Source organism: Mchenga conophoros, linkage group LG20 (genome assembly GCF_057382185.1).
Source record: "Mchenga conophoros isolate Kocher_MC1m ecotype Shallow Benthic linkage group LG20, M_conophoros_male_GT1.1, whole genome shotgun sequence".
NCBI lineage: Eukaryota > Metazoa > Chordata > Actinopteri > Cichliformes > Cichlidae > Mchenga > Mchenga conophoros.
The window spans coordinates 3,534,596-3,558,085 of NC_140545.1; the positions used below are offsets into that span (position 1 = coordinate 3,534,596).

Below are 23,490 nucleotides of genomic sequence, written 5' to 3' on the forward strand. Positions count from 1 at the left end.
TTGCCTAAAACAAAGCACAAAGGATTCGAAAAACGCTTTCTGGTCTGATGAGCATAGGGTCAGAATAAAAAAACAACATGAAAGCACGGATCTATCCTGCCGTGTAACTGTCTGCCGGTGGTGTAATGGTGAAGGGATATTTTCTTGGCACACTTTGGACCACGTAGTAACAACTAAGCATCATTTAAATGCCACAGTCTGAGTGTTATTGCTGAACATGTCCGTCCCTTCATAACCACAGTGTAGCTATCTTTGGTGGCTGCTTGCAGCTGAAAAATGCACCATGTTACAAAGCTCAAATCATCTCAAACTGGTTTCTTGTACAATGACAATGAGTTCACTAGAGCACGCTTGGGATGTGGTGGATCGGGTGCTTCACATGGTGGACCTGTGGCCCCCAAATCTGCACAACTATGTCATGTCGTCATGTCAATATGGCCCAAAATTTCTTAAAAATGTTTCCAGCTGTCGAACCTTGTTATGAAGAATTAAAGAAGCTCTGGAAGTAAAAAAGGGGTCCAACCCAGTACTAGCAAGATGCATCTAAAGAAAGTAACACATGAGTGTATATTTTGACAAAGCTACATGTTATGTTATGTTCAGTTCATGGTAGCCTGTAGCCATGCACTGAGCTTTAATAATTGCACTTGGTATATGGTCTCTTTAATGAAAGATATTTGACATGCCAGAAGCAGGAACAAAGTTTTAAAAAAACATCATGGCTCGTGTTTTAAAACGCTGTCACTGTGAATGTTTGGTCATCAGTGACAGTGCTTACTGTAACAGTTTGTTATTAGATATAACCTGTGTTGTATATGCATATTGTAAAACAATCACAGCGCAGTCAATAACAGGTATAGACATCAAGTATTCTCTATTAGATGTAATTAATTGTGACTTGATATATATGAGCTATCAATGTGTGATTTTTGTGAAGAGCAGAGAGAAAAGAGTGAGCTGGAATATAAAGGCATTTACTTGCAGTATGTTTACAAAGAAGAAAAAAAGCACCTTTGCTGGTGTACACAAGACATGATCTAGAGGTTAACTTTTACACATTTGTAGAAAGGCAAACATAATCAAGCACAGAAATTGTCAGATTGTAGACAAGTGCTTTAACAAATTGCAAGTTAGTGAATCCTTCAAAGACACAAACTTAGTCATCATGCCATATCATGGTCCTAATACGTAACAATTTAAAATAAAGTCACTTTCAAATATCCTGCAAAATGTTGGACCAGCGAGCACCCTTGAAACACAAACTTTTGCAAGTTAAGACTGAAAACTTCCACTGATAATAAAAACAAAACAAAAAAACAACAACTTTATTCCTTATTGGCAACTGGAACTGCAACTTTTTATTTCATTTTATTAAAATATAGACCAAATAAATACTAAATCACAAGACTGCAGACTTGCTATCAGAGCAGAAGAACTTCCAAAGACTATGGAGGCAAAGTTAGTGTGCCTGGCACATCATGTGAAACCAGTAATAGTTACCAACCTTCTGCTGCATCGACATAAATAAAACTGCTGCCATCTGGCATAATTTCTAATCTGCTCAAGTGTTTTCTTCTATCCATTTTTGAGCCTCACTTTTTTTTTTGGTGGGGTGGGGCTATCCATCCCAGCAGTCACAGGACAAAAAGAACGGTGCAACCCCAACAGGCCGCCAGTCTGCCACAGAGCTAACACAGAGAAAAACGAACACTCACAGCCAATTCTCTAGTTAACCTAACATGCATGTTCTCAGAGCGTGGGAGTAACCTGGAGTAACCCAGAGAAAACCCACGCAGGCATGGGGAGAACATGAAAACTTCGCACCAGCCATCCAGTGATCCAGGACGTTCTTGCTGTGTTAACCCCCACACTCTGCTTTCTTTAAATCTGATGTGTTTACTTCTATTGGTATATCAAAAATGACTGCAGCATGAGCTCTTCAGGGTGTCAGAGAGAAAGATGACCACTCCAACGCCAACATATAAACCACCTTCACACGACACACTCTATTACAAATACAGGACATGAGTGCTCATTCATCAACTGTTTGTTTCACTCTAAAAAGGTATAACGAGCATATACTCATTCTGTAATTTATGACTTTCCTCATTGTCTGTGGCAAACTCTTTTAAATTATATTTACATTTTAAAAAGTAACATTCATACTTCCTGTGAATTTAGCAGGCAAGATAATAACTTTAATTTCTGACTATTCATGAACCAAAACAGCTGGATGATTAGATGCACATACATACACCGTTACTATGATGGAGCTGAATAAACCTGATGTTATACTTTCTTTCTGCAAAGAAAGTGGGAAAGATTTCCTTAAAACAGGCTTTGAGATACTCAACGCATGAGGAGAATGCACTGGTGCCAACTTGATTCTACAAATGAAAATATATTCATCTGCAGTTCACTCACTGCTTATTTAGATTTTTTGTAAAGGAAAAATACATTAAGTTCATCATTCCTCCTATCACATATATTGTAATAAATTGCAGAAAGGTTGGACAACTCTTTAATACCGTGGAGACACTTCCTTGCAGTGTGCAATGCAGTGTGATGAGCTCTTTAATAATGAGCCAGTGAGGTCTGAAGAAACAGCTTCATTTTCAGTCTCTCAACAGCAGATAGTCTTTGATAGTCTCTGGTAAAGGAAGCTCTTTGACAGCCGTGGGGAGGAATTGCACTCCGAGACTTTGCCGTACTGCACAGCGTGCCAGAGAGCGAAGCGTGGGCGCCTGAGCCACCATGTTGGTCAGCCTCGCCAGCAGCTGGGGATCTTTACTCAGCTCCCTGGGAAGGGTGCCGTCGGCCCGTCGAATCTCAAACCTCCCTGCTGCTCGACACAGTAGCTCCAAACACTCTTCCTCTTGTTCAGTGCCCAGGCCTCGGGCCAACAGGGCCACCAGCCGGGAGATAGGGGTCTGGCCCTTCAGGTTAGTTACATGGACCTGCGCTCCATAGTCTAATAGCACTTTGACACTTTCAAGGTTGCCTTTCATTGCTGCCCAGCTAAGAGGTGTGTCATTGTTATAGTCACGGGCATTGGGACAGGCCCCGCTCTCCAGCAGGGCCCTTACACACTCAGGATTATCTTTGAAGGCGGCCCAGTGAAGAGGAGTGTCTTTATTGCCATCCAGGGCATTTGGCTGGGCTCCATATTCCAACAGCAGCTCCACACAGCTCTCATCCTTCTCTGCTGCATAGTGCAGTGCTGTACGATTATAGCCATCCAAAGCATTTACCTGATGAGAAAATTCAGTATAATGAGCAGTCTTATGCCAACAAGACTTAATTAAATAGCACAAAGCTGCAGGGTGCCCTGAGAAGTGACTGTGTAGGCGTCTCAACGCCTGCCAGATATTTTGGCTCATGTGTTGCAGCACAGATGTAAAAGGAGGGTGAAATGGAATAACCAGATGATTCAGAAATTGTTTGCACCATTAAATTATATCAAAAACAAAAGAACGACAGTCTACCAAATAGTCCAAATGAAAACTGCTCAGTGATCATCTAAAGAAACAGGGAATGAATGTGAATGCTGTGAGACCTGAAAGTAAAACTCAATTTACAGAGGATAGTTTCCATCAAATAATTGTAACGATTAACCCTTTAAATTCTCCCATATCCCCACCACATGTACACAGTACTACTAAAATAAACTGATACAATTTCCCTATCTTTCCAGACAGCCAGTGGTTTCAGATCATGACTCAACATGAATCCTTCAGTGTAAACAATGCTAGGTGTCTTCTTTACATTTAGAAAGCTTTTAACCTTTGTCCTGCTCACACTTACACTGACTGTGTTTGCATGCATACTTACCCGCCTTAAGGCCAAAACCTTTAAAGGTGCCGAATAAATCTAAAGTGAATATGAAAAACTTCCGTGTGCAGCTGTAACATACCTCTGCCCCCTTCTCCAGCAGCAGCTCCACACAGTCAGCATCAGCAACCATACAGGCACAGTGCAGGGGTTTGAGAGTGCCATGCATCCGATTCACATCAGCACCCTTAATCAGCCAGGAAATAACAATATCAACATTACACTCATGACACTACAGGGGATTGTTTACGTCACTTTGACTGGAAGATAAGCAAGCCTACCTTACGGATAAGATCCTCCACATTGTCGTGCGGGAATGAGCGAATGGCTGCAATTGTTCGGATGAGCCGCTCAGACAGGGAATATTTACTCTGAATGCTTTGCATGATGTACCACATAGTAGAGCTCATGTGTAACAGAAGAGCATTGCACCCAGGCAGGGGTGACGCTATGGCACACTGAAACACAGTTTTTAAAAATTGCTTGATTACAACTTCTAAGACACAGTGAATCTTAAATAAGTCAACAGAATATAAAACAGACATTTCACAGTTTATCGTGCCTAAGTATGCACGCAGACCTGTTTTATTCAGTATACCAGTGCTTTGGTTTGATGAGTTATATGCTTGCTATAAATACAAAATATTTTCAGTTTACATACAGAATGTGTTAGAAATTGTTTAACTAAAGACCGAAATTTCACACAGCTTTGTTAAAATACCAAAATTAATATTCAAAATTATCTTTCCCGACTATTATCTGTTTGGGTTGGACACGATGTCTTGCCGTATAATCTAGATGGTGCAAGGCTCAGCTGTAATCAGGGAGATGACACCCAACTTTATTTTGCTGTTGCTACCTAACTGAAGTAGATACGACCCACTTGTCAGCTAATATATATATATATATATATATATATATATATATATATATATATATATATATATATATATGCAGCTATCGCCGCTGCTTTTAACAAATGACTGACACACACAGCTAGCCTTAGCTCACTCTGCAAAAATAAACAAAGTCTGCAACAATGACACAAGGTTTACAATCAAGTAAAAGCTTTAACGTTGACGTAGAAACCACAAGGGTTACTTCGCGCCGACCGGAGGCGTTTATAGGCAAAAGAAAAACAATCATACCCGGCTACACTTCCCACTATCCTGCTAGCTAGGCTAGCTAGCTGTGAGGTAATGTTAGCTTCGAGATGCAGGAACAAACGACACTCACAGACGGAGAAAAACCGCTGACATAATTACCAACTACTTGTAAACTCGCCTTCCAACACAGCTCGCACGAATCAACAAGAATTAAACAATGCTGGTGAAAACCCATACCGTTTACAGTCCACGGCTTGAAGGTCTGGCAGGTTACTGTATAGACCGACCGCTGCTAGCTTTCACATAAACACGAAACGTCACCACTAGGGCCACGCCCTCTGTCTCGAACCTCGGTATTTAAACGCGGGCAGAGTGGACGCTTATGGAACGCCAGGACTGCCATAATGAATTAATTAAATACACCATTAAATAATTAATTAAATGTGGCAATAATTAATTAAAATTGGAATTAATTAATTAAATAAATAGTCATGACACATGTAATTAATTAATTATTGACACATTTAATTAATTATTTATGTATTTCACATTTTAATTAATTATTGACACATTTAATTAATTAATTATTGACACATTTAATTAATTATTTATGTATTTCACATTTTAATTAATTATTGACACATTTCATTAATTATTGACACATTTAATTAATTATTTAATGATATATTTATTTATTTCATTTTGGCAGTCCTGACGCCTGGCTCTCATCATGAAATAATTTTATCTGTCAGCCTCACCCATCAAACTCAGGGGGCGGGGTTAACGCTGATCGAGTCAAAACCATTGCTTTGGCCTGGTGGCCATTGTTTCTAGCACACAACAACCGGCATGTGGAAGCTAACAGAACTGAGCTTTGAAAAACCCTGTTTGTGTGTTACCAAATACCGTTTTAATATTTTTTTAGCCGAGAATGTAGTGGTTTAATCTTCATGTGTCTGGTCGGTTTGTCAAGATACAGCCTCTTTGCAAAAGTGTTTCGATGATTTCGGAGATGTCTGCCCAGTCTCACGGCAAAGGGCAAAGCGTGGGATAGACCCGCTCGCCTCGCAAGCAATCCCACCGACAAAGCGCAGGCCCCGGTACACAGCTGTAGTAACCCCCGCTGACTTCTTTTACTGAGGTTATATTTATCGATGTTTTATTTCCTGATGTTCTTATGTGTCCTACGTGTTTCAGTCGCCAATTCTGAATTATAACTAACATTAAAAAGATGTTTAAGGAGGAGAGAGAGCAAATAAATCTGTTTAACATCTGATCTTTGGGTTTTTGTTCAGTAATCAGCGTGACCTGTGTATAAACACATAAAAGAGATAACGTTGGTGTTTCCGTCATGTAGTAACTGCTGGCTTTAACTGTACAAAGGTTGTTCGACACTATGAAACACATACAGACTTCATGATGTTCGGCTAATATTTTTATTGTGAATATTAATCATGCTGACCTCGCTCTGTACACCACGCAGCGAGGTCAGCATATCCACGATATCCTCAGCTCCATGAGTTAACACAAAGTTTCCCAGCTGACTATCTAACTGCCAACTATTCCAGAGACGTGAAAATATACAGCATAAAGAAAAGTGTAAGAGACTCAGCAGCAGATTAGAATAACAGTTATACATTTAATAAATCACCAAATGAATCCAAGAAACGAGCAAACCTGTTCCGACAATTTGAATTTGTATTCCCTCAGCTGCAGACTCGCTGCTGTTTAAATGTTTGAAAAGGAAGATTAGATATAAAAAACGTCAAACATAGACTCAGTCTGCCTTCACATTTGATATGAGGCCAGCACGTATAGTGGCCTCAGCAGGCTATTACTGAAATACACGTGCTATATCATAAACTATGATATAAATAGGGAGGTCCTATTAACATGTTTAGTTTTAAAGGACACCTTCCTGCCTTTAGTCTCATTCATGAGCAGTATTAGTTTTCTTCTAACATCCAGAAGTCTGCACAATGTGTTTCATAGTTTGTAACAAGCCTTTGACAGGTAAACATAACATGACCGAAAAAGCAAAAAAAAAGCAAAAAAAAAGAGAGAGAGTGTTGACATAAGAAGAGAAAATTCTCTCAATTATGGAGACAGACAAATGGTTCATTTATGTTTGATGTGTGTTTATTCCTCCCTAAATATCGTCGGTGAAGTTCGCCATGCATGTCAGATTTTCCTGCGCATTTTTATACGTCTGCCAACAGAGAGAGAAAAAAAATCACATTCTAACAGACAGCTGGTGCTTAGAATACAGTTGAATAACTATTAAAAAACAGATGATATTTAGATGATAGTTCAGTCCAACACATGTGCCAGTGAACCATTAAACGTCTGTGAAACTATGCAGTTATGAAACGTAACTTTAACCTCAGCCAAACCGATTTGCTCAGTTGTAAATAAAACAGCGAAGTAAACGTGACCCGACAGACAGAACCTGAGTGAATGAAGTCCAGCGTTTAACCACTGAGAGCTAAAACTCAGCTGAGGTTTGAAAGCTGTGTGCCGGTGATTGGACATCAGCCGCTGATAAAGCTGTTCGCCTATAAAGTGCTCTGTAAGGAAACGAGCTCCAGCAGCTCTGCGCTCGGGGAAAACACTATATTTACTTATCTTGTGCAGAAAAATGCGCTGACATTGCGTTATATCGAGCACCGGCTGCCCAGTTAAACTGTGACTATCACCAGGTAACTAGGCGTGTTTCTTGAATTAGCAGCAGGTGTTAAACAGCTGACAGATGAGGAGGAGGATGCATGCAGGTAAACTGAGGGTCTGTTGAGCTGATCGCTGGTTTCGTGAGAAAAATGTCAGCTCGTTCTTTATGTTACAGAAGCACAGAGACACAAGATCAGGCGGAAAGAGACGATCGTTCGGTGAAAATGAGAATCTGCGAATGCAACATGTGGAACACGGAGAGTGGAATATGTAAACAAACCGGTTAACGTAACCCCCTCGGTGCACTCTGCATGCTAACTGTTAGCAGAGCTAGTGAAATCTCTGAAAACATCTGAGCACTTTTGCAAACATGTTCTATGTTGACAACCTGACCAGACATACGTCGCGACATTCGCGGCTAAAACACTGTTAAAAGTGTAGCTGGTGACAGAAAAACGGGGTATTTTAAAACTACACCACCACCATTGCTGCCTGTGATTTGATCTGCATTCTGGGATAACTGGCTGCCCCAAGTCTACACAAGCAATCGATTTTCTAGGATCGACCTGTTTTGACTTACTTTGCACGGCAACCAATCAAATGTTAGAGAAGCTGCATGGGCAGCGTTAACCCCGCCCCCTGAGTTTGATGGGTGAGGCTGACAGATAAAATTATTTCATGACGAGAGCCAGGCGTCAGGACTGCCAAAATGAAATAAATAAATATATCATTAAATAATTAATTAAATGTGTCAATAATTAATTAAATGTGTCAATAATTAATTAAAATGTGAAATACATAAATAATTAATTAAATGTGTCAATAATTAATTAATTACATGTGTCAATAATTAATTAAAATGTGAAATACATAAATAAATAATTAAATGTGTCAATAATTAATTAATTACATGTGTCATAACTATTTATTTAATTAATTAATTCCAATTTTAATTAATTATTGCCACATTTAATTAATTATTTAATGGTGTATTTAATTAATTCATTATGGCAGTCCTGGCGTTCCATAGACGCTGACTGTCCGCAGTAATTTGGTATAACCTGACATTTTCTCTGAACACCGACGTTTACGGGGCCTGGCAGAACTCCACGTCCTCGCCAAGTGTACTCACTTATCCCAATAAAAGCATGTATGACGGCACGGCAGGCTACCACCGGCGTGCCACGGATTCTTTCAGTTTATGTCCATGTTAGGGGCTCAGCTAGCAGAAACAGCGGCAGAGGAGGTGGGGAGTTGGACTCCGATGATCAGGAGAGTACTAGCTAAGGATAAGAAGTTTTTATCATCTTCTTACTTTATCCCTAAGGTTTAACCTAATCCTGAACCTGATAGTCCCATGCCGACATCAACTCTCAGCATACGCGCCTAAAAATGGGTAGCCGAACCACATATAGGCCATACGTCAGCGGCGGATCTAGAAAATTTCACATGGGGGGGAGCAAAATGTCTAGGCAGGGTGGTACATACCTCTTCAGAAAAATATGTCAAAATCCCCTATACGTAAACAGAATCAAGAAATTATTGACAAAAACACTTAAAAATTATTTATTGTATCATTATCTCCTAAGAAAATAAAGGCTATAAGAGGCTTTTAGACAAACAAGCAATTAGTTTGTACAAGGTGGGCAGCTTAGGGGGCAAGGCTCTACAGCAGGAGGAAAGCTCCCCCACAAGATATGTGCTAATTTTATTTATTTTTGTTGTTTTCCAGCAATTATGAATCATCATAAGAGTGCATGAAGCCAAATGAAATTTGTCATTCAGGGGGGAGGCAGTGAAAAATTTTTATGGAGTGACACAATACTTATTAACACCACCTGTGGCATTGCAGTGAAAAATCTAGACCCTGTACCAGCTGAAATGCATGAATCCATTCTCTTCCGCTTATCCTTGTTGGGGAGGGGGCTGAAGCCTATCCAAGCTGTCTCAGAGCGAGAGGCAGGGTACACTCTGGACAGGTCGCTAGTTTGCTGCAGGGCTAAGAAAGAGACAACCATTCACACTCATATTCACACCTATGGGCAATTTAGAGTTACCAATTAACCTATTCCCACTAACTGCATGTCTTTGGAATTTGTGAGGAAGCCGGAGTACCTGGAGAGAACCCACGCAAACACGGGAAGAACATGCAAACTCCACACAGAAAGACCCTGGCCTGATGGTGGAACTGAGACCAACAAAATGTCTGATCCACTGGGATTTCCCCCTACAGCCATTTACTGAGAATGGTCTGATAAAATGATATTCACCATGTGGCAGGTCTGTGTCAAAATACCTTGTTGGTGGCAGATTGGCCAGCCAGCTTCGAGCAAATAGTCACTCAAATAACCACTTGCTACAACAGAAGTATGCGGAAGAGCCTCTCTGAACACATTGGACCTTGAAGCAGATGTGCTACAGCAGCAGAAGACCACACTTCTGTCAGCTGAGAAGAGAAGACTGAAGCTGCAATACACACAATTTCACAGTGGAAGACTGGAAAAATGTTGTCTGCTCTTTTTGACTTTAAATGTTTTAAAAACAATAAAATTAAAATAAACAATGTAACAAATGATCAGAGATGCAGGATATTCAGTCTGTAGTTCTATTAACAGCTTGATACACTAAAAGAAAACATATGTTTCGTGTAGGTGCTTAAAACAAAACAACAGTAATAAATGTGACACTGGGAAGCCAAATCAAAATAATTTATTTTTGGTGACATTTCATACAGTTCTAAGATTGTGTCTCAAACACTTGGTTGATTCATGACTACATTTCCATTTGCCACCCCAACCCAAATTAACAGAAAATAACCCAAACATATTTTTTTTGGGGGGGGGAGGGGGGGGGGGGAGCAAATCCTGTAGGTATTTTTGCAAGCCTGTCAACATCAACCATATGCTTCTAAAATGATTTCACATTACTCATGAGTAAGATTCTTTTTAAAAACAAAGTTAGTGCATTTCTTTAATTATACTAAATCACTAGCTGCTCATACTTATTAATGAAAAAAACAAAACAAAAAACAGCTCCAGTGATTGGATACTCGTTTACTGCATTACTAATCCCAAAGTCAACGCAACAAGTATTTTCTCTCAGCTGACATCTTAATCGGTACAGAAATGTCATATGTGATTTTTTTCATTTTTGCCAATGCGATTTCACACAACTTTGGGGAAACCAGCCTACCAAGATTGGGAGAAAAGCGCTGCATTAGAATTAAAATAAATAAATTTAAGAAAGCAATACATACAGTGAGTCAAACTTCAAATTCTAAGTTAACCTGTTTGTTTTCCAAAACTTAGAAGAAAAACAAAACAAAAGGAAAACAAAACAAAACAGCAAACTCACCCTAAAAGCACAAAACAATCTGGTGGATTGACTGGTCAAAAGCCTCCCTCCGTAAATTCAATACTAGAACAATTACATTCTCCCACACACGTTTCTAGTGAAGGGTTATTACAATATAGCATAGGTTACTACACCTCTACAGCTTTTTCAAAATCCAGTTTCACTGGGCCAAAGAGTTCCCCCAAAGATTACATTAGCAGACCTCATCAATAAAAATCTAAACTTTATCCTAGCACACTATAATCGCAGCCAGCTGGCACGTAGCACGTGAAAATATTCCAATTTCCTTTATATCCACAACTTGGCTGCCTGATAGTAAATAGCTATCATCATTAGCTAACAGCACTCAGTCTATTTTTTTTTGACATTATGCCATTGTTAAGAACAAATTCACAGATAAGCTTAACCTGGATATCCCGTGATGATGATGATGATGTAGAAAAGCCAAACCTTGCCTAAAACCACTGGGCGCACCAAGCAGTCAAATCTTAGCAAAAACCTATTTGTTTTTCCTCATGAAAACACACGATCCCCCCAAAAAACAAAACCCACAACAAAACATGTAAACAGAGAACCTGACTGATAATCAACATGACGATATTCTGAATTCATCGGAACAGTTAAACTCAAAACACGTAAAACTCAACGTGAAAAACTTTGGACCAGGCTAGCAGGTTCACCGTGGCTAACAGCCCAGTGAGCCCCCCCTACAGAGCATCCGGGCTTTGAAGAAAAATCACACATCTGACCGCGGTGCATGTCAACACCTTCTGATAATCTGACGGAGAGCGTTTAAGCCAATCATGAACCAGGATCAAAATACCACCATAGAACACAATTCATTGATATACATTAGAAGACCACATTGTCCCGTTTCAGGACGATTCAGAATCTCTGCTGTAAAAATCAAAATGTTCTCAATATCATTACATCAGTGCGACAGCACCCTGCAGCACTTCAGTCATTTAGCTTAACAATCGATGCATACACAGACATCAGTCAACCCTTCAGTCATACTTGCAAACCTAAGCACACAAGAGAAAAAACAAAACAAAAACTGATGTCTCATTGCGTGTTAGTGATATCTTTGTATATGTACATGACATATATGCATGTTCTTTTTTCTTAGTGCATATTGTTCTTGCAGACCAACATCTATTCTTTAATTAAAAAAAAAAAAGAAAAAAAAAGAAAAAAAAAGGTAGAGGGCCATTTACGAGGCCCAGCATCCCACCTTTCCCTAGCGGAGCATGAACGAATCAACAACCTTCAGGTAAGTCACACTTAAATTCTTTTAAGCGTATTTCTGAAGGCCAAAACAACGTTTTTGTTTCTTTTCCAATCACTCGTCAAAGTTCTTCAGGTGTCATTTTGCCCATAAGTCCTGGATGTCAGTCTCATTGCCACTTTAAAAGCCTCTCTTTGGACATGTTCCAGGGGGGTGGGGAAGGTGGCTACCATAATTGTTGTTGCTTTTATGTTATTCATTTTTATATAATTATATATATCCATGTATATATTCATACATCTTTTTCTATTGATATCAAGTTTTTATTTTGGCGATACTGGTGGGATATTCTGCTCTTTTCCAGTGTGCCTGTATCCTCCCTGCGGGGAGCTGCGTCGGGGTGGTGGAGGACGCCTATGGTCCCGGAACTTGAGGCCCCCGGTGCCCCTGGGACCATTGCTGCGGTGGTAGCCTTGAGAGTCACGTTCACGCGGTGGCCGGCTCTCCTTGCATTCCCATCCCCCCTCCCTGTCGTGGCTTCTCTCGTGCTTGTCTCCAGGACTGCTGCTGGAGCCCGGCTCCTCGGCCTTGTTCACGCGCAATTCACGTAGTGGCTGGCCCGACGCAGTGCTAGAGGTGGCCGGGGTGGCCGGGGCAGGGGATGCAGGGGGAGGGTCCTTGGGTGGCCTTTGACACACTTCGGCGTAGCTGAGTTTACGGGGCTCCTAAACAAAAACAGAAAAAACATTTTTAAGATGGGTAAAACATACACTCATTTACTGAGTTTTAGCACCCTTCCAGTCAAACCCTCAGATCTCATAATCTTGACGCTCATTGGGGTAGGAGTGAAAATTCTGGACTTTTGGTGAGACAAAAGCATGGGGGGTGGGGTTGGGGTGAAATGAGAGAGAGAGAGAGAAGAAAAAAAAGAGTGACAGAGATGAGGGATAGAGCCAAAGCCAGTCAATTCACTACCTCACTTTCCCTCTATGCGCAAAAGATCTCATCATCAGGAAGACAACTGTGCTCATGTGGCGGCAGCAACAACAGGAAAGTCAGATTCTCACCTGTGCAGGGGTGGGAAGAGCGGCTGTCGCAGGGGCAGCCGTGCTGGGTGTGGCTGGTGTGGAAGCAGCAGAGGTCTGAGGCCTGGAGCTAGGCACAGGCTGTGTGGAGGCGGGGTTGCCGGGAGTTTTGACAGGTGTGCGTGGAGTTGGTTTTTGAGTCGTAGGTTCCACCCGTTCGACTCTCTTCTCCTGACGAACAGTACTATCAGGACAAGAGGTTCAGTTAGCAAAGCTAACATTTTAAGTTTTATTGTAAGAACAAAACATGCTCAAATTAAGAGCAGAGACAATCATACCCAGAGGCTGAAGGTCCAAGTGGTTGAGTAGCAGATTTTGCTGCTGCCGGGGCAGGACTTATGACAGCCACAGCTTCCTCTGTGACTTGACCTGAACCTGGACTCGCAGTGGCTTCTTTATTGGCTTGTTCTGCCTATAAAAAGCAAAGTGCATGAATGTTACACTTGTGCAGTCCTCATCTCAACAATGCTTTCTATGCATCATTGTTCAAGAGATTTACAAACTCATTTTCTTACCTTGTCCCTGTACAAACCACGTACTACATCCGACATCCGGTTTTCTAACACTGGCTCCCCCTGTGTGCTGACCACACAGCCCGGAAGAGGAGGGAAGTTGGTAGCAGCCAGGTCAAACTTGGGTGGTGAAACCTTGACCTCTGTTAAGGGTACAGGCCTCTGAGAAAAGGAATTAAAAACAGAGCCAACGGGCAGAAATATCATTACATGGTTCATGGTTTTAAACACAACATACAAGTTTTATGGCCATAGGTAATTGCTGTTTACCGCAATCCTTTCTTCTTCTCGCCTCCTCCGTGTTCCTCTGTAGGTCGTACGTCTGAAATACAAATAAATAAGGTGTGAATAAAGAGTCAAGTCAGTCAAAAGTCATATGCATGCCAAATCCATTAAGCATGCGTCAGTCAATAAGCAAATTTCAATGACATCATTTGATGTTTACATATAAATCAGAAAGAAAATGTTTGAAGCAACAGACAAAAAAAAAAAAAAGAACATGTGCAACTAGCTCAAGCACAGATGCTGCTGTTGACACTGGGGACACAGTGAGGCATGCTCCTGGCAGGGAGCAGTACATGAGACTTGCCAAAAAAGCAAAAAAAAAGTTTAGTTTTAGTCTTCAAGTTGATGATTAATGCTGTAAGTGGAATTTTGAACTCCCAAGTTGACTGTTTTGTTTGTTTCATTTACCAAAAAAAAAAAAAAAAAATCAAATCTGAGTAGTACCTACCCACTGAAATGACACTCATGTCTAGGTCTAAAAACCCTTTTACTCATTTAAACTGCATTTAGTTCAAAATATGGCTTTTGGTTAAAGTCAAGTCAACTCTAACCTGCTTAAATCGATGGAAATATCATAACCTATCAAATCTAACCCACGAGCAGCAGCTCTAACATTCGACCAGGTTTGAAACAGATGAGGCTTACCTTCCACGTCCAGCTACCCCACTGTCATCGCTGGCGTCCAATGAGGAAGAGGGGGGTAGATGCGAGAATGCCATGGTCAAGTCAGTGGTTGTCTGGACTGTGTTAGTAGTGGAGACGGCGGCAGTAGCGTTGGGAGCAGGAGGCTGCGGGTTTCGCAGTCCGGTCAGGCTTTCCAGTGGGACCGGTGTTACGGATGCTGAGGTCACGTCGTTTGGCCTCACCTGGGGCTTCACGTGGTTTCTGTTGTCGTGAGGGGAAAGTGAAGATCAAGGTTACTATGCATTTAAAATGCTCTGCATACAAATTGGCAACCAGTGCTTCCTACTGAACTTAATAACTTTCGGTTAAGGTGCTTGGTGCTTTTACACTTAAGTCCACGTAATATAAATTATTCCGTTCAGGATTTATATTTTTACACATTTACCAACTTTTAGTCGTGTATTTTTGCAGTCATAAAATACACAAGACATTATGCTTATGTGTTCCAAGGAAACAGATCTGTGTAATACACATCCAGAGCCTTTGAAAGCAGTTCAGCAGCTGTTACAAGTACATTAATCCAATTTGTTGGCTATAAGATGTTAAACCACTGTAGGGCTGTTCGATATAACTATATATTTCAGATGACGATATAAAAACGTCTATCGTTTCATATTACGCTATTGTTTGTTTCGTGGTGTCGCAAAATGAACTGTTTACAGCAATAGTTTTTCATCGTTTTGATGGTCACTGTAGAATTTCTCTCATATTTAAAATACCCACACTACGGACGGACAACTGCTTTATGCATTTCGTTAGCAACAACAAAGGTAAAACCGCTTGTTTATTTTCCACATAAACCTTTCACAATAAAGCTTAAGATCCTGTTGAGATTTTTCAAAATAAACTGAATCACATGAAATAGTATGCAGAGTGTTCACGGATGAGAAGCTAAAAAGAGCCGTCAGGTGCTAAAAAAATAAATAAAAACCTTAAGACAGGCTTTTCCCAGCAGCACGCCGTGTAATACTCACAAAAATTGTTAAAATTGTGTCAGTTTAAACTCGATTCCAGGTACACGACGCCCAGGTGAAAAACACTTTGTGCAAGTCGAGTTGCCCGAGATTCACAGAAGTTACAGAAAATGTAAAACTTTTGTGATAAATATCGTTGTCGGGACGATAAATGTCTTATATCGGGATATGAGATTTTGGTCATATCGCACAGCCCTAAACCACTGTATGAACTTAAGAGTAAATCTTGTGTTAAAACACTGAAAATCATGCACTGCAATCTGAGGTAATTAGAAGCCTATACACATCATTTCATTTGAAGTCTTCAAAGGAAATAAACTATTTTCTAGTGAAAAGAAGCTAAAACGGTTCAGTCAGTTCAAAGGAAACACTGGTGGCAACCACACTAAACTTGACAGTTTGCAAGGGAAATGGGACAACATGCTGTGTCTTCAGAGTAAACGTAGACATGCAGGTGGTTTTGGACTACAACTGAGGTCATGATTGGCTGAAGCAGCTAAAACTCAGATGTCAGAATTACTGTGTTTGGCTATCTGCAACCAATCATTAACTCACTGAGCAGAGCTGACAACACCCCTGCAAGACCTGCCAGGATTTGTGCCACAAATAAACCTTTTAGATGTTGTATGATTTCACATAAACTTATCTTCCCACCGGTCTTTGACCCTCAGATCTCATAATCTGAACGCTCATTGGGTTGGGACTGAAATTCCTGACTTTAAAAGTCCACAGGGAGAACAGAGAGAGAGAAAGAAAGAGCAAAGAGAAAAGATGAAGAAAGAGAGAGAACCAAAGTCAGTTCTTCCATCCCTCTTTCCCTCTATGCGCATCATGATCTCATCACTGGGTCTGACTTATGTCTTTGTGAAGCTTCTTTTGAACAAACGTGATGAACACGCTTGAAAAAGTTGTCATCTCTTTGCACAAAAATGCAGTGTATGAATTGATGCTTGACAGCAGAGATGACCTACACTCAACTCCTGTCAGCATTTCTTTGTTACAGCATATGATGACAGTCACGAATGAAAGCAGCACAAATAAAAAGAAAGACTACACATGATGGATAGTTAGTTGTGATGTAGAGAAGCTGTCACATGTAATAATGTAAATGCAAAGAAGGGCAAGATGGCCTTAACTGGAAAAATAAATAAATAAAGCCAGTTGCTCGAAATCAGATTGCAGCCAGCATTTATCAAAGGAAAGACAAATCCAGGACGCTCATAAAAAGGCACCAAACATTTATCACAACTACGAGGATGATTATGGCCATAAAAATCTGCCTGGCAGAAGGCATGGGGCCTGTTATGTATTTAATCATTTGGCTACTGCGGTATGGTAAGAAATGAGGGAAGCAATGAAGCTCATTATATAGTATAACAGTGGTACCTGAAGGCATTTATTACATTCTTTCTTGAATAGAGGGGTACACTGTGGGGAAGTAAAAGAAGACAGGGAGTGATGAGCAGTTCCCTCTTTAACTTTAGACAAACTGTATTACAGAGATGGTCCGATGTTCACTGTTTAACTTCATGCAAACAAGAACACAAGTGATAAAACATTCTAATATGTTTGAGAAAAGAGACCCCCCCCAAACAAACAAACAAACAAAAAGCTCACAACAATAATCCTTACCGGCTTCTGTTGAATGGGCGAGAGATATTAAGAGAACTGGAGCTGGTCTTGTAGTGTCCAGCGGAGCCAAATCCATTCACAAAGCTACTGTTGGGAAACGGAGCCTGCTCAAGAGGTGGAAGGGGGCAAAAATAAATAAAGTCAGTATTTACTAATCCTCCTTAAAGCAACACTTTTTTGCATATATCTGTTGTTTAGCTTTCCCCAAGGAGATGAAAATAGGTAAGCTCATTGTAGAGCGGCTTTAGAAAAGAAAAAAAAACAAAAACATCCCAGCCAATTCTTATGCAACATTGTGTATTTATGTCATTGACATTTCAGAAAGCAAAGCATCTGAATTTAAGCATCACAATAAATAAGGAAGCAATAACTAACAAGGGATTCTGCCACAGCTGGCGCGAAACACATTTTTCACGGTTGATTTCCTGCATTATATTTAGGTGCTGAATGCTGGTGATGAACGCAGACAAAAGCCTTTGAGGTGCATGAAGTGTGGCTTTCTGTTTTCTGGGTTTTAATAATCACACAGAACAGACATTAATGCCTGACTGTATTTGGCTATATTTGTAAAGATGCAGTTATTTCGATTAGTGCAAAATAAACTTGGATGATTAGTCGGCAGGTGTGCAATGGTCCCTGAAGTCCTGTGACAAAAACCCCTTCTATAAATAATAAATTAACATTAATAATACACTTTTAAGATTACACTGAATTCGCCCCTTTGACTGTAGATCCTCTGACAGAGGGTTTTAGTTAGTCTCACAGCAGCAAAAGCACAGTCAATCTCACCAGAGGCGTTTCAAAGTACGGTGTGGGCGAAGGTGTCCAGGTGGGAGGTACGATGCCGTAGAGGGGGTACTGCTGCTGGGGGTAGACGTGCTGCATGTAGAGCGGAGAGCTGTACTGGGACTGGCTCTGGGACTGCTGAGCGTACAGGCTGCTGTCCATGCTACGGTAGCCGTTCTTTGCAAAAAATGTGTTGATGGCCTTTATTCTGGCCTGTTGGTATGAATCAGAGGGGAAAATGTGTCAACAGACGTCAAGATGTTTACAGAAGGGCCTTTCCAAAATGTCAGATTTTAATTTAACTCACCATAATGGGTTTTCCCTGAAATGTTTTTACTTCTTCTCTCAAGTACTTGTACGCCTAGGGGGGCAAGAAAAAGAGTCAAACGACTATTAGTGATGCTGGATTTCATCTGAATACTTTAGACATGATGAAGAAGAGTTGAGCTGAGTACCTGTTGAGCATCTGTGTCCGATTGGAATGTGATGTACCAGTTGTTGTTGTGTGCAAACTCGACACTTATAACCTTTGGACAGTTGTCATTTTTGAACAATGACTCCACTTCCTGTGAATTGAATACAATGCATACTCACTTCAAGCATATAACTATGTTTTCAGTGCTTTAATGGCCTGTCAGTCAAACGTTTTTGTTTTTTTTTTTACCTCAACAGGTGTGGTTTCAGGAACTTCTCTCAAAATGATAATGCACCGCTTGTGATTAGGACGCACTTTCTCCCCTTTCTCATCCACTTGTACCATAGGAGAGGCTGGAAGGAAGAGTGGGTTTAAGAATATTTAAGCTGAGGCAAAAGACCAATCAGTACACACCTTTTTAAACATGAGCCATCCTCAGCTTTTCACTTACATCTCAACACATCCAGAATGAGGTCCATGTCTGTAGTGAGGACTTTAATGCTCTCCATACTGGCAATAGTCCAAATAGGGACAAACTGATCGCTGTCCATCTGGGACATCAGGTACAAATCCTTTGAGAGGTTCTCTCTGAATCAAAATAAATAAATAAATTCACGTAGATTAGCTTCTGCAAACAGTCAAGAGAAAACTATTTTCTAAATTTTGCGCATAAAAAAAATTTGCTTTAGGTGTTGGCTTCTTACCTGGAGAAATAATACTCCAGTTCTTTCTTCAGAGACTCTCGCAAATTCTCAGAAGAGATTGGCTGTTCTTCCGTTTTTGAATCCACTGTAAAACATTAAAGAATCAATGGTTAAAAAAAAAAAATTGAAATGTTTTCTGTTAAAAAGCATTAATGACATTATTTTTCCAACACAACCTTTTTCTTTTCAAAGACATATGCTGATGTCACATTATAAGCAGTGACTGAAATGACTCCAACAGTGTCAGATTCATCCGTGTCATAAGCGCGACAGGAAAAGTTGGAGTTACTGGAAGAGCGGCTAGATTGAGGTGACTTTTACTCTACTCCATTCAAACTCAGATAAAGGTGTTGTTGTACACATACAGGGTGTACAACAACACCTTTATCTATGACCTTGGGGGGGCATTAGATTGCACAGGTGTAACTAACACAGGGGCCAGTGGTTCCAAGTTTCCACAGTGGAGTATATGCTTAGCAACACAAGTGATTAAGACAGGGTTTTTGTCAGGGTGGTAATTAAATACAAATAACTCTACAGGTTAGGTGTGACCCAGCAGTCTCTCAGTTTAGCCAGTGTTTCATCTGGCTCCCAGACAAATTTCCCTCGTGGGACAAAGAGTTTTGTGAACACGTCTGCATGAAAGTCCTGTATTTTAAGCTGTTGATACATTTTATGGTATCAGATCACTCAATCTGCCACCTCAGTGCATTCAAGCTGTTCATAATTTCCTGTTTTCAGACGTATTGAAAAAAACACAAATTTTTAGCTGCAGCCTGTGTGTGTGAAGATGACTTCTTGTGTCAAGACTGACCTGAGGTCCCTGTTGTAGACTCAGCGGGGGAAAAGCCCAACTCTGGAGGGTCCATTCCATTTACTGCTATCTCAGCTGTTGCTGTGGAGCTGCTGTTATCCAGGGCCGGGAATCCCACGGTATACTGCTTGCACCCAGCAGACGGAGGCTCAGAATAACCTGTGAACAAGGTAAAGAGTCTGATTCAGAAAGAGCAGTCTATTTCAAACTTACCCACATCTTTGATGGTTTAGCTATTTATTGTTTGTGTACATGAAAAAAGTTGCGACTTATACAGATGCCATCTAAGAATTTTTTTTTTTTTTTTTTTTAAAGTAGTAAGGCCCCAAAATTATTTTAAAACACCAATAACAACGTTAGGAGTGTTGACTCAAAAAGGGGAAATAATCCCATGAGTAGACATGGGTGTCACAATGTCCAGTTTCCCAAAAAAGCCTTCAAACTTATTTTCCAAACACGTGCTGTAAAGCGCAATAAAATCAGTTTAGCATTCTCTTTCATTTCTTACCCTCATTGAGATCCGAGGGAGACCAATGAGGGTTGCTGGTAACGGTCTCGCTGGGGGCCACGGGCATCTCCTGCCACACCTTGGCATTAGGATTCAAACCAGCACCCTTGAAGGTGACCTTTAAAACAGAAAGAGGAGGATCAATCAAATTTGGTTCTGACAAACACTGAAAGCAGAGTGATGTTTATTTTTGAGCAGAGGTAAGTTGTCAGTTATCTAAATTTTACTGTTGAAATTTAAGAGTTTATATTTAAGCACTGAAATGCACACAACGTTTCATCTGTTTAATGCTTTTAGTGGTTCTTCAAACGTAAGACGCATTCAAATAAGGGCTCTTTTGACTAACAAATGTGTGACCATTTACACATCTGTCACCTGAGTTTTGCTTCTTTTTTTCCCCGGTTGCTTTTTATTCCTTTTTAAGAAACAGAGTTTTAAATTTTAGACCTCTGCTGCACGTCTCAAGGCATGTTTGCCCTTACTCCAGCAGAGGTTTAAGGAAGGAGGATGCAATCCAAGTTACAGTTAATATTGAACAATCCTTCACACCCTTTTTACCTTGTGCTGGACAGCCATAGGAGCATGTTCAGCAAAAGACTCATTCAACCACAATACACCACAAAAACACCACATGAAATCACCCCTACTATTGGCCAAAAAACTTTATAACTCCCCCTTATGACACCTAGACTGTTATAACTAATACACTGTCTATAATGTTTATAGTATTGTTCTAATATGGCAGTTTGAGTGCCTTAGTTTTATCCAGTTTTGTTTATATTTTATATTTCATTTGTATTTTTCCCCATTTATGTTTTAAGTGTGCATCTGAATGAAAATTACTTCCCTCTGATATTAATAAAATATTTTGATTCTGACACCAGGGGACAACAAAGCCAAACTAAATTATGGTCTTCAACAACACCATAATAGACTAAGAGAGGAGCTGTAGATGGGTCATAGCCAACTACAGCTATGTCTGCTGATTTTCATTGATTAAATTTATACTGATGGCTGGAACATCCCAGTGACACATGTCCCCATAAGGCCTTGTGATCTCCTGTCAACAAAATCAGCCCTTACCCCTGTTCACCTCAAGGAGGGGTGACTATAAAACGAACACGTTACATGTTACCTTCACCAGCACAAATTTATTTCCCATGTATGTTATCCACAGATCTGATGTGACTCTCCATACCAAACCGGCTATGGTCTGGCAGAAGAAATCCTGACCCTGCAAAGATCTGTGGCCAAGAATAGATTGCACACTGACACATTAAGATCTACAGACACCGATGTGATCTTGATGTGAGCTAACTGTGGACTGTGCTTTTAATCTTGTGTAAAGTGGATGGCAGCTTCCTGCTAAACTGTCAGATTTACTTCACATTGTCATTCACCACCTGCTAACAGATCCTGGCTCTTTTTTGCAGAAGCACTTGGCCTGACAAGAGCAGCTCCCGGTGGTAGTATGGTTCAGGGCACTTCTCCTCCCCGATCACACAATAAGAACGGGATGTATACCCATAGGAGAGGCCTCTGTGCCATTCAGACAAGCGCGGACATTTATGTGCAGTGCAACTTGACACATGGTTACAATGCACGCTTCTGTGTTACAGGCCACAGCGAGCCAAGCAATGTCAGCTGACTGCGCTGCGCAGCAAAGGCCAGGTATTTGCAACGCATGTCACTGCGCTAGCTAGGTCTGCTAGCACCGCGATTAGCTCACAGATAACGGAGTGAATGAACACTATCATTCGGCCAGTAATTGAAGCATCGTTCACCCGCTAACGGAAAACAACTGATTCGGCGCGTGTCCGCTTCAAATACCACCGCAGTCATCCTAAAGCTCTGTCAAAACTTAACTTACGGGCTAATGATTACTCAGCAAACTACTTAATGAGCTTGCTGGTTACAACGGCTAAGCTACAGTTAGCAGCTATCTGAATGAGCTGCGGTAGAGCTACTGCTATAACCCCCCCACACACACCGCCACCATCACCAAGTGTGTAAAAGTAAAGCTTGTACTGGCAGCAAGTAGAGTAAGTAGTCGTGAAAGTCTTTGATTCTGGTCCCGCTTTCTCACATAGTCACAAAACAGTCACGCAAAAACTCACACACATTCACAAACGCGCTCAAAGTTTCATTCTTGATCTTGTTTGAGTTAATTTTAGATGTGTAATAAATAACAAAGCTAATTACGCAGAGGGGGCGTACTGTGCTAACAGGTCTCCCTGTTAGAAAGCGGCAGTCGCTTAGCCAGTAAGCTAACAGGCTAAAGAAGGCCTCACTCACCATGCCGCCTGACCCTCCCTCGCTCCCCAGCGGAGCCTCGTCCTTCCCACCGGTCTTCGGTCCGGGATCAGCCTCCTCCTGCAGCAGCGGCGGCTCTCCGCTCTGGTCTGAACTCATCAGCCGCTCCTGACTCACTTCTACCCCGTCGCGTTCTCCCGGCCCCCTCCTGCCACCACCACCGCCGCCGCTTCTCCCCGAAACGCCGGCTGAGTTCAGCAGTCAGTCTGGTTCTCTCCTACTCGACTCTGGATTGGCTAACCGGCTAGCGGGTATGCTACAGACTGAAGCTAGCGTGCGTATGAATCAACGAAGCGGGCTAACGACTAGCTAGCTCAATGAATCAAGCTCACACGCCGAGAAACTAATGGTACAAACAGTGCCAAACCATGACTCTTCTTAAACGGCGGTCCCCACTGGCGTTTCGTCAAATACTACAGCACACACCGGGTTCGTGAGGCGCATTCCTAACCGGGCGACCGGAGCGGACACTGGGGACACGCACCTTTCCTCAGCGCAGGCACACAGTCCGCCGAAGTCCCGGCTGCCACCGCGAGAACTCGGTGACCTCTATGGCGCTATTTCCTTTTCCGGATTTACACTGTAGTTTTTC

General features: G+C 41.2%; 2 protein-coding genes across 3 annotated transcripts; both read right to left on the reverse strand.

Annotated features, from left to right (window-relative positions):
• Positions 1-646: 646 nt before the first annotated feature.
• On the reverse strand, positions 647-5,308 carry asb8 (ankyrin repeat and SOCS box containing 8). The gene is made up of 4 exons (XM_085260483.1): positions 5,175-5,308; positions 4,113-4,289; positions 3,914-4,018; positions 647-3,251 (listed from the first exon to the last, which is right to left on the reverse strand). Exons 2-4 carry the CDS (start codon positions 4,239-4,241, stop codon positions 2,616-2,618), a joined length of 870 nt encoding a protein of 289 aa, XP_085116609.1. The 5' UTR covers positions 4,242-4,289; positions 5,175-5,308; the 3' UTR covers positions 647-2,615.
• Positions 5,309-10,297: 4,989 nt separating this feature from the next.
• On the reverse strand, positions 10,298-23,424 carry larp4aa (La ribonucleoprotein 4Aa). Of its 2 annotated transcripts, XM_085259566.1 has the most exons (17): positions 22,881-23,424; positions 20,586-20,703; positions 20,078-20,236; positions 19,264-19,348; positions 19,011-19,147; positions 18,809-18,912; positions 18,600-18,710; positions 18,452-18,505; positions 18,148-18,357; positions 17,359-17,462; positions 17,113-17,154; positions 14,714-14,953; positions 14,054-14,105; positions 13,787-13,945; positions 13,550-13,683; positions 13,254-13,455; positions 10,298-12,911 (listed from the first exon to the last, which is right to left on the reverse strand). In XM_085259566.1, the coding sequence occupies exons 1-17, from the start codon at positions 22,995-22,997 to the stop codon at positions 12,510-12,512; spliced, it is 2,430 nt and encodes an 809-aa protein (XP_085115692.1). In that variant the 5' UTR covers positions 22,998-23,424; the 3' UTR covers positions 10,298-12,509. The 2 variants fall into 2 exon arrangements, with proteins under 2 accessions (XP_085115692.1, XP_085115693.1); XM_085259567.1 differs by lacking the exon at positions 17,113-17,154.
• Positions 23,425-23,490: the final 66 nt, after the last annotated feature.